Source organism: Phyllobates terribilis, unplaced genomic scaffold (genome assembly GCF_046119375.1).
Source record: "Phyllobates terribilis strain yellow unplaced genomic scaffold, ASM4611937v1 Scaffold_4__5_contigs__length_816908805, whole genome shotgun sequence".
Classification (NCBI taxonomy): domain Eukaryota; kingdom Metazoa; phylum Chordata; class Amphibia; order Anura; family Dendrobatidae; genus Phyllobates; species Phyllobates terribilis.
The window spans coordinates 467,079,509-467,094,442 of NW_027362764.1; the positions used below are offsets into that span (position 1 = coordinate 467,079,509).

A 14,934-nucleotide genomic window follows, 5' to 3' on the forward strand; every position below is an offset into this window, starting at 1 on the left:
TCTTTATGAACGTGAGTCTGTCTACATTATCAGTGGAGAGCCGCGTGCGCTTATCTGTCAGCACACCACCAGCAGCGCTGAACACACGTTCAGACAGAACGCTGGCTGCGGGGCATGACAAGATCTCCAAGGCGTAAGTGGCTAGCTCCGGCCATTTATCCAGATTGGAAGCCCAAAAAGAGCAAGGGTCCAGTGACACAGTCGTGGCTTCAATGTTTACTTGGAGATACTCCTGTACCATCATCTCTAGGCGTTGACTAGGTGTCAGACTTCTTGTCTCCTGTGGCCTTGCAAAGGATGGGCTAAAAAAGTGGTGAAATGATTCCGCAAAATTGATGTTACCAGCAGATACTGTGGTTCTGTTACGGTTTGAGTGCTGAACACTTGACGGTCCCACGGTTGGCAAGTTGGAACTGTGAGATTCACTACGTGCACCACTGGTATTTTGTGGAAAAGCACATGTAAGATTCTGCAACAGTCTCTGCTGATACTCCTGCATGCGTGCATCCCTTTCTATGGCAGGAATAATTTCTGCAAATTTACTTTTGTACCGGGGATCTAACAGTGTGGCAACCCAGTAGTCAGGATTATTTCTAATTCTCACAATTCGAGGGTCATGTTGCAGGTAGTGCAGCAAGAAGGCACTCATGTGTGTTGCGCATCCAGGAGCACCAAGTCCCTGTTGTGTTGGTGGCGAGGTAACAACCATGCTTCCTTCCTCTGTCCTCTCCCCCCAACCTCGCACAACAGAAATGTGATCAAGGTCTCCCTCATCTGATGAGTCTTCCATCAGTTCGTCCTCCACTTCTTCCTGGGCTCCTGCACCTTCCTCACTAGTTTGGCTGCTACCATGCGCCCTGGTAAAACCATCTCCCCCACCCTCACATGCCTGCCGCCTTGGTGCTGCCGACCGTCTGGACCTTGCAGATGTTAGCCCTTCCGCATACAACTCCTCCTCCTCTACTTCCTCCACCTCCTCTTGTGCCACCACCTGACTCCGAATTCTGTTTAACATGTGCTCCAGCATGTAAATCACCGGAATAGTCATGCTGATAATGGCATCGTCAGCACTAAACATCTTCGTCGCCATTTCAAAACTGTGCAGAAGGGTGCATAGGTTCCTGATCTGAGACCACTCCTCCAGCGTGATTTGCCCCACCTCTGAATCTCGTTGGCCCAGGCTATACGTCAGAACGTATTGCACCAGGGCTTGTCGGTGCTGCCACAGTCGCTGCAACATGTGCAGAGTTGAATTCCACCGGGTAGGCACATCGCATTTTAGCCGGTGAAGTGGCAGGCCCAACGACTTCTGTAGAGATGTAAGTCGCTGAGCTGCGGGATGCGAACGGCGGAAGTGAGCACACAGCGACCGTGCCCTCTGCAGAAGGCCATCTAGTCTGGGCTAAAAATTGCTGGACAACCAGGTTCAACACGTGAGCCATACAAGGCACGTGTGTGACATTGCCCCGGCGAAGGGCCGCACCCAGGTTTGCAGCATTGTCGCACACGGCCTTCCCTGGTTTCAGGTCCAGTGGAGACAACCATTCATGAAATTGGTTCTCCAGAGCTGACCACAACTCCTCAGCTGTGTGACTCACATTTCCCAGACATTTCAATGTAAAAACCGCCTGATGACGTTGAGCCCTACTGCCAGCATAGTAAGGAGGTGTGCAGGATCCCTTCTGCGCAGTTAGAAAGCTTGTGGCATGACCAGACAGGCTTTGGGTGCAGGTGGAAGACCGAGAGGAGGTTGAGGAGGCAGAAGCAGTGGAGGAACTTTGACATAAAGAGGATTGACGCACAACTCGTGGGGACGGCAAGACTTGGACAGCAGCCCCTTGTCCTGCTGTCACCATAGTTACCCAGTGCCCAGTCAGCGACATGTAACGCCCCTGTCCATGCCTACTCGTCCAAGTGTCTGTGGTGAAATGCACCCTGTCACACACAGAGTTTCTCAAAGAAGCGGTGATGTTGTGTGCGACATGCTGGTGGAGCGCAGGCACACCTTTCTTTGAGAAGTAGTGCCGACTGGGCATCTGGTACTGGGGCACTGCGACGGACATAAGGTCTCGAAAATCCTCTGTGTCCACCAGGCGGAAAGGCAGCATTTCTGTAGCCAAGAGCTTGCAGATGGTGAAATTCAACCTCTTAGCTTTCTCATGGCTAGGAGGAAATGGTCTTTTACTTGTCCACATCTGAGGGACCGAGGGCTGGCTATTGTGCTTAGACGGGGTTGATAAGGGTGTCCCTGGCAAACTGCCGGTCTGTGAGGAAGATGCAGGCGGACATGTTAGGTTGCCTTGATCCAAAGGTGGTGCTATCGATGTCGGACAGCGCTCAACACCAGCTGGTGTTACCACCTCCAAAGAAAATGATGACCTGCCAATCACGCTGACTGTTGCGGGTAAAGAGGTGGCAGGTCTGCGCCCCAAAACAGGTGTGACTGCTGTCCCCCCAGTCACAGAGGATGAAGAGGCCGCGGATGCACAAGATATGGCAGACGGTGATTGGCCCGGCCGGCTAGGCCGCATTGTAGCACACTGAGCTTCCCACTGCAACTTATGCTTCATGTCCATGTGCCGGTTCATGCATGAAGTACTCAAACTATGTATTTTTTGGCCTCTACTTAGCTTTTGCTGACAAATGTTACAGATAACACGAGTTGGGTCATCTTTATCGATCTGAAAAAATGCCCAGGCTATGCAAGGCTTAGCACCCATGCGACCTGAAGAGCCACCACGACTTGTGGTGAGAGGCAGAGTTGTGTTTGAGGATGCAGTTGTTTACGTGCTTCCAGTACAACGTCTCTGTCCAGGAAGGCGCAACCTGACCTCGTCGTCACTAGCATCTTCCTCCACCTCCTCTGCTGACCTCATCTCTTGGCTGACTGTGGGTTGACAGTAAGTGGGATCTCCGACCTCATCATCATCACCCTGTGCGTTATCACACCCGTCGTCCTCAGAGCCAACCTGTTCCTGCCCTGACAAAAAACTAAAGTTGTCGCTCCAATCAGGTATTTGAGTCTTATCATCGTCTTCCTCATTGTCTCCACCAACAGGAGTTACAGTTTGGGAATGAGGGTCTACATTATGGTCAGAACCTTCTGCGTCTGGTCCTGGATCCGACTCATAAAGATTCTGGGCATCAGTGCAGATCATTTCCTCGTCTGGATTCACAGAAGCGCTGGAGTCGACCTCTGATTCCCAGGCTATAGTATGAGTAAACAGCTCTGCAGACTCAACCATCTGTTCTACCTCATACTCAGACGGGCAGCTGGAGATTTGGGAGCTGTGAGGAAGCAAGTGCGATTTGGGTGACACCTTTGAGGACTGGAGTATTTGTGATGTTGAAGTTGATGTGGAGGAGAGCCCACTTAAAGGAGCACTTGATATCCGTTGAAGCACCTGCTGTTTTTGTGCCTCATCTGGAATTTGTAGCGATTGGCGTGGCCGTAAGAAAGGGATCTTATCACATTGTCCGCTAAAAGAAGTAGACATTTTAGTTTGGCTGGAAGATGGTCTTTCTTCTGCACCTACCCCACGGACACAACCTTTTTTCCCCTTCCCAACACGCCTATTCCCCTTTCCACCAGCAGCAGGCCTTTTTCCACTTATTTTGGTGGTTAACTAATTCACAACTCTGGAGTTGTTTGCACAAAAAAACAATGGATGGTAACCGAGCAGAGCTGAGTGGCCAAACTGTGGTATTAGGCCAAAACTATTGGCTGGGCTAGATGCAGAAAAAAATTATTTTTAATTTGCAACCTGATGGAGGTCAGTATAGATGGACTAATAGAACAAGTCCCACACGCTGCTAGAAGCCCAAATATTTTTTCAGAGATAAATGAAGAAAAAAATTATTTTTAATTTGCAACCTGATGGAGGTCAGTATAGATGGACTAATAGACCAAGTCCCACACACTGCTAGAAGCCCAAATATTTTTTCAGAGCTAGATGCAGAAAAAAATTATTTTTAATTTGCAACCTGATGGAGGTCAGTATAGATGGACTAATAGACCAAGTCCCACACACCGCTAGAAGCCCAAATATTTTTTCAGAGCTAGATGCAGAAAATTTTTTTATTCAATTTGCAACCTGATGGAGGTCAGTATAGATGGACTAATAGACCAAGTCCCACACACTGCTAGAAGCCCAAATATTTTTTCAGAGCTAGATGCAGAAAATTTTTTTATTCAATTTGCAACCTGATGGAGGTCAGTATAGATGGACTAATAGACCAAGTCCCACACACTGCTAGAAGCCCAAATATTTTTTCAGAGCTAGATGCAAAAAAAAATTATTTTTAATTTGCAACCTGATGGAGGTCAGTATAGATGGACTAATAGACCAAGTCCCACACACTGCTAGAAGCCCAAATATTTTTTCAGAGATAAATGAAGAAAAAAATTATTTTTAATTTGCAACCTGATGGAGGTCAGTATAGATGGACTAATAGACCAAGTCCCACACACCGCTAGAAGCCCAAATATTTTTTCAGAGCTAGATGCAGAAAATTTTTTTATTCAATTTGCAACCTGATGGAGGTCAGTATAGATGGACTAATAGACCAAGTCCCACACACTGCTAGAAGCCCAAATATTTTTGCAGAGCTAGATGCAGAAAATTTTTTTATTCAATTTGCAACCTGATGGAGGTCAGTATAGATGGACTAATAGACCAAGTCCCACACACTGCTAGAAGCCCAAATATTTTTTCAGAGCTAGATGCAGAAAAAAATTATTTTTAATTTGCAACCTGATGGAGGTCAGTATAGATGGACTAATAGACCAAGTCCCACACACTGCTAGAAGCCCAAATATTTTTTCAGAGCTACATGCAGAAAAAAATTATTTTTAATTTGCAACCTGATGGAGGTCAGTATAGATGGACTAATAGAACAAGTCCCACACGCTGCTAGAAGCCCAAATATTTTTTCAGAGATAAATGAAGAAAAAAATTATTTTTAATTTGCAACCTGATGGAGGTCAGTATAGATGGACTAATAGACCAAGTCCCACACACTGCTAGAAGCCCAAATATTTTTTCAGAGCTAGATGCAGAAAAAAATTATTTTTAATTTGCAACCTGATGGAGGTCAGTATAGATGGACTAATAGACCAAGTCCCACACACTGCTAGAAGCCCAAATATTTTTTCAGAGCTAGATGCAGAAAAAAAATATTTTTAATTTGCAACCTGATGGAGGTCAGTATAGATGGACTAATAGACCAAGTCCCACACACCGCTAGAAGCCCAAATATTTTTTCAGAGCTAGATGCAGAAAAAAATTATTTTTAATTTGCAACCTGATGGAGGTCAGTATAGATGGACTAATAGACCAAGTCCCACACACTGCTAGAAGCCCAAATATTTTTTCAGAGCTAGATGCAGAAAAAAAATATTTTTAATTTGCAACCTGATGGAGGTCAGTATAGATGGACTAATAGACCAAGTCCCACACACCGCTAGAAGCCCAAATATTTTTTCAGAGCTAGATGCAGAAAAAAATTATATTCAGTTTGCAACCTGATGGAGGTCAGTATAGATGGACTAATAGAATGATGCTATGCCCAAAAGATTTTACTTCACTAGGTGCAGTAAAAAAATTGGTATTCTATACACAGGTGGTATATCTTGCAACACAGATAGGCTACTCCACTGACTAACACACTCTGCAATAGGCCAAAAAGGATTAGCTTTGCTAGATTCAGCCAAATGCTGTGAAAAAAACTTGCACAGCACTGGCACAGACCTGCCTGGCAAAAACTGATAGGAACTGATGTAACCTAGTCCTGAAAAGGACTCCAATTACAATTAGTCTTTACTCCCACAATCTATCTATTTAAGAGCACAGACCTGCCTGATAAAAGTCGTAGGAAATGCTGTAACCTAGTCCTTAAAAGGACTGCAATCACAACTATTCCCTACTCCCAAGCTATCTGTATATTTGTGCGAAAATTGGCTTGAAATTAACAAGGTATAGCGCACACAGCAACAGCGGTGCCGTCTAACACGCAGCTGCAGCAGTGAGAAAATGGTGGCGACGGGGAAAATGGCTTGGTCTTATAGGGCAAGGACATGTGACATACACTGCCAATCACACATGCCCTTGCTTGTGTGAAAAAAAGCACTTCGCTCCGTGTGTGCGCTGCTGATAGGCTGACAGATTGCACCTCCCCACTGCAAATGCGGGAAAGAGAAAAAAAAATGGAGATCTTCATTGTTCCTGCAGAGATCCATCCCCTGCCCCTCCCCCTGCCCCGCTGTACACTCAAACTGCGTATTAACATTAATTTTCATCATTACTGAGAAAAAATCCAGTTATGATTTTGGTGCACGAACAGTTATCGAACATAACCTCGAACAGCCGAATTTTTCTCAAATTGTTCGTGTTCGCCGACCGGCTCGAACACCGCCCAAAACAGCTCGAATTTGAGATTGGCGAACAGTTCGAGTAGAACAACGCTCATCTCTAGTTATGATGCCATTATCAAGCAGTCAGATATATATTATATACAATAATACACTCTATTTTTTATATGTTTGGGAAGCCCCTTAACGCCTTTACCCACGATGGTGGTTTGCACGTTAATGACCAGGCCAATTTTTACAATTCTGACCACTGTCACTTTATGAGGTAATAACTCTGGAACGCTTCAACGGATCCCACTGCTTCTGAGATTGTTTTTTCATGACATATTGTACTTCAAGGTAGTGGTAAAATTTGTTCGATATGACTAGCATTTATTTGTGAAAAAATCGGGAATTTGGAGAAAATTTAGAAAATGTCATGCCATTAAATCAGAGAGATATGTCACACAAAACAGTTAATATATAACATTTCACACATGTCTACTTTACATTAGCACAATTTTGGAACCAACATTTTTTTTTGTTAAAAGTTAAAGTTTTTGTTTGTTTAAAAGTTGACCAATGAGTTCTCATTTATCCAACAAAATTTACAAAAACATTTTTTTAGGGACCACATCACATTTGAAGTAGCTTTGAGGGGCCTTTATGAGAGAAAATACCAAAAAGTTACACCATTCTAAAAACTGCACCCCTCAAGGTGCTCAAAACCACATTCAAGAAGTGTATTAACCCTTCAGGTTCTTCACAGGAATTTTCACAAAAATGTTACTTTAGACCCCAATTTATTTTTGCAAGGGTATCAGGAAAAAATGGATTCAAAGAGCACGCCAATACCCCATATGTGGGGGAAAACAACTGTTTGGGCACACGGCAGGGTTCGGAAGGAAGGAGTACCATTTGACTCTTTGAATGTAAAATTTGCTTGAATAATTAGCGGATGCCATGTTGCGCTTGGGGAGCCCCTGGTGTGCCTAAACAGTGGAAACCCCCCACAAGTGACACCATTTTGGAAACTTGACCCCTCAGGGAACATATCTAGGTGTGTGGTGAGCACCTTGAACCTCCCGGTGCTTCACAAAAGTTTTTAACATAGAGCCGTGAAAATAAAAAAATCTAACTTTTTCCACAAAAATGATCTTTTAGCTCCAATTTTTTTATTTTCACAAGGGTAAGAGGAGAAAATGGACCCCAAAAACTGTTGTGCAATTTCTCCTGAGAATGCCGAAACTCCATATGTGGGGAAAATACACTGTTTGGGCACTCGGCAGGTTTCAGAAGGGAAGGAGCACTGTGTGACTTTTTGAACGCAAAATTGGCTGGAATCAAAAGCGGACGCCATGTCGCGTTTGGAGAGCCCCCACAAGTGACCCCATTTTGGAAACTACACCCCTCAAGGATTTTATCAAGGGGTATAGTGAACATTTGAACCCAGAGGTACGACACAGAATTTGATAAAATTAGGACATCATATTGAATAAGTTGTCATTAGTCTGGAGCGCAAGTGCTTACTACTTGAGTTTGCATCTGGTACTCGGGTATACACCATGTATTGTGGATGCTCGAGTCCCCACCCTGCATGTTTCACGGTTATTAGACACCAATAAAAACATGTGGGGATCGCTCGTGCATGGCAGGCAATTCCCGCAAGGTTTTTTTGGCTGTATAACAGCTGCAAAACATATGGGGCGGAGACTCGAGCATGTCACTTGAGCACCCACGATGCTCGGTGTATACCCGAACACCCGATGCAAACTCAAGTAGAGAGCACTTGCGCTCAACACTAGTCGGCATACCGTCATCATTTTTTTCTTTACTTTTGAAAAAATCCCAATACAACCCCAACCCTAGCACAACCCTACCCTAGCGCAAGCCTAACCCTAGCACAAGCCTAACCCTAGCAAAAGCCTTACCCTAGCAAAAGCCTAACCCTAGCACATCTCTAACCCTAGCACAACCCTAAGGCTAGCACAACCCTAGCCCTAGCACAAGCTAGGGTCGGTGCGATTACAGTGGCACCACATTTATGTTGTTTTTTTATGTTTTGGTGCTTTTACACAATAAAAACTTTTATAGAAAAAAATAATTTTTTTTGTATCGCTTTATTCTGAGAGCAATAACATTTTTATTTATCGGCTGATAGAGCTGTATGGTGGCTTTTTTTTTGCGGGACAAGATGAAGTTTTCAGCTGTAGCATTTTTATTTATATTTGTCTTTTTGATCGCGTTTTATTCCATTTTTTGTTTGGCGGTATGATGATAAAGCATCATTTTTTGCTTTGTTTTTTATTTTATTGTTTTACCGTGTTCACTAAAGGGGTTAACTAGTGGGACAGTTTTATAGGTCAAGTCGTTCCGGATGCGGCGGTGCCAAATATGTGTACTTTTATTGTTTTTTTTTATAATATTTATTTATAGGTACAGTATATATATATATATATATAGTACAGACCAAAAGTTTGGACACACCTTCTCATTTAAAGATTTTTCTGTATTTTCATGACTATGAAAATTGTACATTCACACTGAAGGCATCAAACCTATGAATTAACACATGTGGAATTATATGCTTAACAAAAAAGTGTGAAACAACTGAAAATATGTCTTATATTCTAGGTTCTTCAAAGTAGCCAACTTTTCCTTTGATGACTGCTTTGCACACTCTTGGCATTCTCTTGATGAGCTTCAAGAGGTAGTCACCGGAAATGGTTTTCACTTCACAGGTGTGCCCTGTCTGGTTTAATAAGTGGGATTTCTTGCCTTATAAATGGGGTTGGGACCATCAGTTGTGTTGTGTAGAAGTCAGGAGGATACACAGCTGATTGTCCTACTGAATAGACTGTTAGAATTTGTATTATGGCAAGAAAAAAGCAGCTAAGTAAAGAAAAACGAGTGGCCATCATTACTTTAAGAAATGAAGGTCAGTCAGTGCAAAAAATTGGGAAAACTTTGAAAGTGTCCCCAAGTGCAGTTGCAAAAACCATGAAGCGCTACAAAGAAACTGGCTCACATGAGGACCGCCCCAGAAAAGGAAGACCAAGAGTCACTTCTGCTTCTGAGGATAAGTTTATCCGAGTCACCAGCCTCAGAAATCGCAGATTAACAGCAGCTCAGATTAGAGACCAGGTCAATGCCACACAGAGTTCTAGCAGCAGACACATCTCTTCAACAACTGTTAAGAGGAGACTTTGTGCAGCAGGCCTTCATGGTAAAATAGCTGCTAGGAAACCACTGCTAAGGACAGGCAACAAGCAGAAGAGACTTGTTTGGGCTAAAGAACACAAGGAATGGACATTAGACCAGTGGAAATCTGTGCTTTGGTCTGATGAGTCCAAATTTGAGATCTTTGATTCCAACCACCGTGTCTTTGTGCGACGCAGAAAAGGTGAACGGATGGACTCTACATGCCTGGTTCCCACAGTGAAGCATGGAGGAGGAGGTGTGATTTGCGTTTAGTTGGACCATCATTTATTTTTCAACAGGACAATGACCCCAAACACACCTCCACGCCATGTAAGGGCTATTTGACCAAGAGGGAGAGTGATGGGGTGCTACACCAGATGACCTGGCCTCCACAGTCACCAGACCTGAACCCAATCGAGATCGTTTGGGGTGAGCTGGACTGCAGAGTGAAAGCAAAAGGGCCAACAAGTGCTAAGCATCTCTGGGAACTCCTTCAAGATTGTTGGAAGACTATATCCGGTGACTACCTCTTGAAGCTCATCAAGAGAATGCCAAGAGTGTGCAAAGCAGTCATCAAAGCAAAAGGTGGCTACTTTGAAGAACCTAGAATATAAGACATATTTTCAGTTGTTTCACACTTTTTTGTTAAGTATATAATTCCACATGTGTTAATTCATAGTTTTGATGCCTTCAGTGTGAATGTACAATTTTCATAGTCATGAAAATACAGAAAAATCTTTAAATGAGAAGGTGTGTCCAAACTTTTGGTCTGTACTGTGTATATATATATATATATATATATATATATATATATATATATATATATATATATATATATATATATATATAATATAAATATAATTTATTTATATATTTTTTGGGAATTATTTTTTTTATATTTTTAGAATTATTTTATTTATTTATTTATTTTTTTCACTTTGATACTTTCTTTTACTTTTACACTTTGTCCCACTATGGGACTTTCCTTTTTTACAGGTTGATCGCTTGCATAGCATAGAAATGCAGCAGCATCTCTATGCTATGCTGCATGTCAGCGCTGCACACTCAGAAGTTACTTTGATCCTGCACTGCGCAAGATCAAAGTAACTTCCTGCTGTCTGGTGACCTAGATCATGATGACATCGGGTCACCGTGACAACCACTGGGATCCTGCACAGACAGCGTGGGACGCCGGAGAAGTACGTAAGAGCCTGCGCTTACTTTCCCATGCTCCCGCAATGCTGCGATCGACTTCGATTGCAGCATTTTGGGGGTTGATGTTCACTTAGCACCGGGTGTCAGCTGATGTAATCAGCTGACACCCGGCGGTGATCGCACCGCTTCTGTGCGGTTGCGATCGCAGTGCACGTAATAGTACTTACCTGGTCCAATAGGCCCGGGCCAGTGTGGCGTACTATTACTAATCACGTCAGAAAGGGGTTAAAGAATGACATCATTGTTGTCCATTGTGAACCTGGCTATTTAGGAATTTCTTGATGCCAGGTGTAAAAATCTGGGGGTTTTTTTCAGATGCAATAACTGCACAAGATTTATTTAATTGCTTCTACTGTAAAATCATGTTACTGATAACATTTCTTTTCTTTAGCAAGAGGAAATACTTCAGCTTGTGGAGAATTCAACTTCCTTGCAGACCCAGAAGCTGCGTACATTGTTCTCAATGACTACTTGTGTACAACCTATATTGCTACATGGGAATTTTCATGTCGTCACAAACTCTCATGGGTAAGAAGAGTTTAAAAATCCATAGGTCAAATGTACATTAACATTGGATCTTTACAGGTTACAGAGAAACATCAGATCATGCGCCATTCTAGTCACCTGACCACTGTATCCAATTACTGTAAATGTTCCATTGGTCCTCTGACAAGAACGAGGGCACATTTCCTCATGATGTTGAAGCAGTTGACTATGTCTGAATTTGTTATTTTCACTCTATCAATATCCCCAACTGTATTTATTTAGTCCAAACACCCCTTTAACACCTTTCTGGCATCCGCCGTACATGTACAACAGATGTTGCATGCAGGCATGTAGAGCAGGCTCAATAGCTGTATTGTACAGCCAGCATTTATTATTAAAGGTATTGTCCAGCCTTGGATTACAAGTCGACACTCACTCTTTGTGACTTCAGACTATGCACTGTGAGGAATCTCTGGTGCTGGTGGTCATGTGACTGCAAGTATGCATGCATATCTAGACAGCATGTGACTGCATGTGTGCAAATCACATAATTGCTGTCACGTGCCCGCCCACACCGGAGAATCCTCACATTTATTTTTTTACTAATTTTTTTTCACTATTTAACCCGTTCACCCAGAGCGATTTTCAGATTTTAGTTTTTTTGCGTTTTCCTCCTCCTCCTATTCCAAAACCCATAACTTTTTTATTTTTCTTTCTGCATAGCTGTATAAGGCTTGTTTTTGTTGGATGAGTTGAAGTTTTGAGTGACATCATCATTTTGTAATGTCATGCAAAGAAATTCCAAGTTCATTAAAATTGCAAAAAAAAAGGTAAAATTCACAATTTATTTATTTATTTTTTTGAGGGGGGTTATTTATTATGCTCACTATATAGTAAAACTGACTTTCTGAAATATTGCTTGGTCAGTTTTACCATATAGTGATCATGGTACATAACTACAGTAAAACAGACCTGGCAATATGATTCTTCATGTCAGTATGATTACACAGATGACAAACATCTATAGTTTTTTTTATTTAAATGGTGAAAAAAAATTGGTAAAAAAAAAAAACTTTGCTTGCGTTGCCATTTTCCGAGACCCATAACGCTTTAAATTTTTGGGATATAGTGCTGTGTGGTTACTTATTTTTTGCGCCCTGAGCTGACATTTTTACTAATACCATTTTGGGATAGATACGATGTTTTGATGCCTCTTATTGTATTTAATTGCATTGTTGCGGAGGCCAAAAAAACCACAATTCTGGCGTTTTGATTTTTCTCTCATTACGCTGTTTACCAATCACATTAATTTACTTTATACTTTGATAGATCAGACTTTTGCGAATGCAGCGATAGCAAATATGTGTGGGGATTTTTTTTTGTGTGTTTTCTTTAAAAGGAAGAAAGGTGATTAGAACTTGTGTTATTTTATTTTTTTCACATTTTTGAATACTTTAAAACTTTTTACTGTATTTAATAATCCCACTTTGGGGCTTGAAGCTGCAATCGTCTGATTATTTGTATTATACATTTGTGTTATTTCTGCTATACAAAGCAGTGCAACAGCACTGCTATGTTTAGCTACAATCACAATCTCCTATGAACACCAGCTACAAGCTTGCTTTCAGAGAAAAATCATCATGACAAGTGCAGGAATCATCAGCAAACACCGACTGTCATGGCAACCCATCAACACCCCACGATCACGTGTCAATAGGCGTTGGAACGATGGCGTGTGTTAAAATCTGCTGTTAGATATTGACAGTGGCATTTAACAGATTAACAGCTGCTGGCGGAACTCCGCTCCACCAGCATCTGTAATAGGCACATGATGGCTGATGAAATCAACCATCTTCTACAGGGAAAGATGTGGGCTCGGCATGCAAGGCCGCATCAAAGTTAGGGACGCGACACATGACGTAAATGTACATTATATATTGTGATAGGATTAAATTAAATACAAAGCAAAAAAAAATACAATTTTGAAATCACAGTAATCATACTAACCTGGAAGATTATTTTGCCAGGTAATTTTTTCCTCATAATGAATGACGTAACAAGAAAACAAAAAACGACAATTTACTGTTTCACCACACTATGTTCCCCGGTTTTCAGCACGGTGTATGGTAAAATGAGTGATGTCAATCAAAACTACAACTTATCCCACAAAACCAAGCCCTCAAATGTATGTCAATGAAAAAAGTTATGACCTTTGGAATAAGGAGAAGAAAAAATTAAAACACAAATCTGAAAAATGGCTGGTGGGAAGAAGTTAATTTTTCATTATTTAGCAATCTTAGGTGGTAGAAATTAGTGCTGAGCGAATTTGTTCAGCATTTCAAATTCAGGTTCATGTTTGAGTTTGTTGAAAGTTTTGTTGTTAGGATGATATAACTGTTGTAATACTACTATACTGTCTTTATCATATTTTATTTCCCCTTTCCCTTGTTTTGTAAAAAAGCCCTTAATAAAAAGTATATTATTGAAAAAATCAGCTCCGCCCATGAACATCCCTGATTTGCCACGCCGTCACGCAGATGACATCTGTGTGACGGCGTGGAAAATCAGGGATGTTCAAGGGCGGAGCTGATTTTCTGGCGCGAACAAGCCGGAACCCCGAACATGAACCCGAATTTGAAATGCCGAACAAATTCGCTCAACACTACTAGAAATCAGGTCTTAGGAAAAGAGCAAAATGTACTCCTATAGTGATAAGACACGGATATGGGGATATTCACATAAATATAGTTATGCAGACAAAAATGGTCCTCAAACTACATGATACCTCATATTTTCTATTTTGATCACACAGGAGTGGTATGATGAATGGGTGAATACTGGCACCAAGAAATCAGACTTTATAAAGAAGATCTATGCCCACAGTTTGCAATACTCCAGGAGTGAGAAGGAGCAGAAGGCCCTTGTAGATGGACCTGGATTTGTTCCCTGTGATTCTTTTGCGATGGCAGCAGCCATTGATGGCAGTGCAGTTACAAAAGTCATTGAATGCGCAGTAACAGTGGAGCTCTCTGGAAAATTTACTCGCGGAATGATGGTACTCGATTTAATTGATGATCTTAAGAAAACACACAAGGCCTTTGTGATGAATGGATTTGATATGAAAAAGTTTAAAACACTTATGAAGTCCTCTATCAAATAAATCATTTGTCTTCATTGTATATATAACATAGGCATTTTAATAAGCTTCCTATACAATAGATTCTGTATCAGACTAGGCTTGTTCACATTCCTCTATGCATAGTAATTAGCATTAAAGTGTGTATGACTATGATCTTCTCTCATTCTTTGTTCTCAGTTCATTTGCAGGAGACCATAAATGAACCTCACCTTATGCTAGACATCTACCTGGAATCTTTCCAGTCTCTTATACATTTGGGCCCTGATTCATTAAGACTGGCTTTTTCATGCACCAAAGCCATTTCATACATCATCAATGATGGGCATGCAGGAATAAGATGCACCAAATTTATCAGGAGGCACATACCACTCTCAGTGAATTTTGCACATCTTCTCAGTGGCATGTGCCTCACTAGAAATATTACTCCAGTCCAGTTACTCCTGACACTATTGATGAATTTGAGGGGCATGCTAAGCCACAACCCGTACTGCCCTGACTTTTCCCCAGCTCCACCCATTTTGCTTGAAACTGGTGTGAAAATGCC

At 41.9% G+C, this 14,934-nt stretch overlaps 1 protein-coding gene across 3 annotated transcripts in view; it reads left to right on the forward strand.

The window, feature by feature from the left end:
- The window catches only part of LOC141264367 (nucleoside hydrolase-like), a 101,944-nt gene extending 87,401 nt beyond the window's left edge, over positions 1-14,543 (forward strand). For all 3 annotated transcript variants that reach the window (XM_073676648.1, XM_073676649.1, XM_073676647.1), the window contains exons 5-6: positions 11,157-11,293; positions 14,064-14,543. In XM_073676648.1, coding sequence (XP_073532749.1) covers positions 11,157-11,293; positions 14,064-14,411 — 485 coding nt within the window. In that variant the 3' untranslated portion in view covers positions 14,412-14,543. The remainder of the gene's footprint in view (positions 1-11,156; positions 11,294-14,063) is intronic.
- Positions 14,544-14,934: the final 391 nt, after the last annotated feature.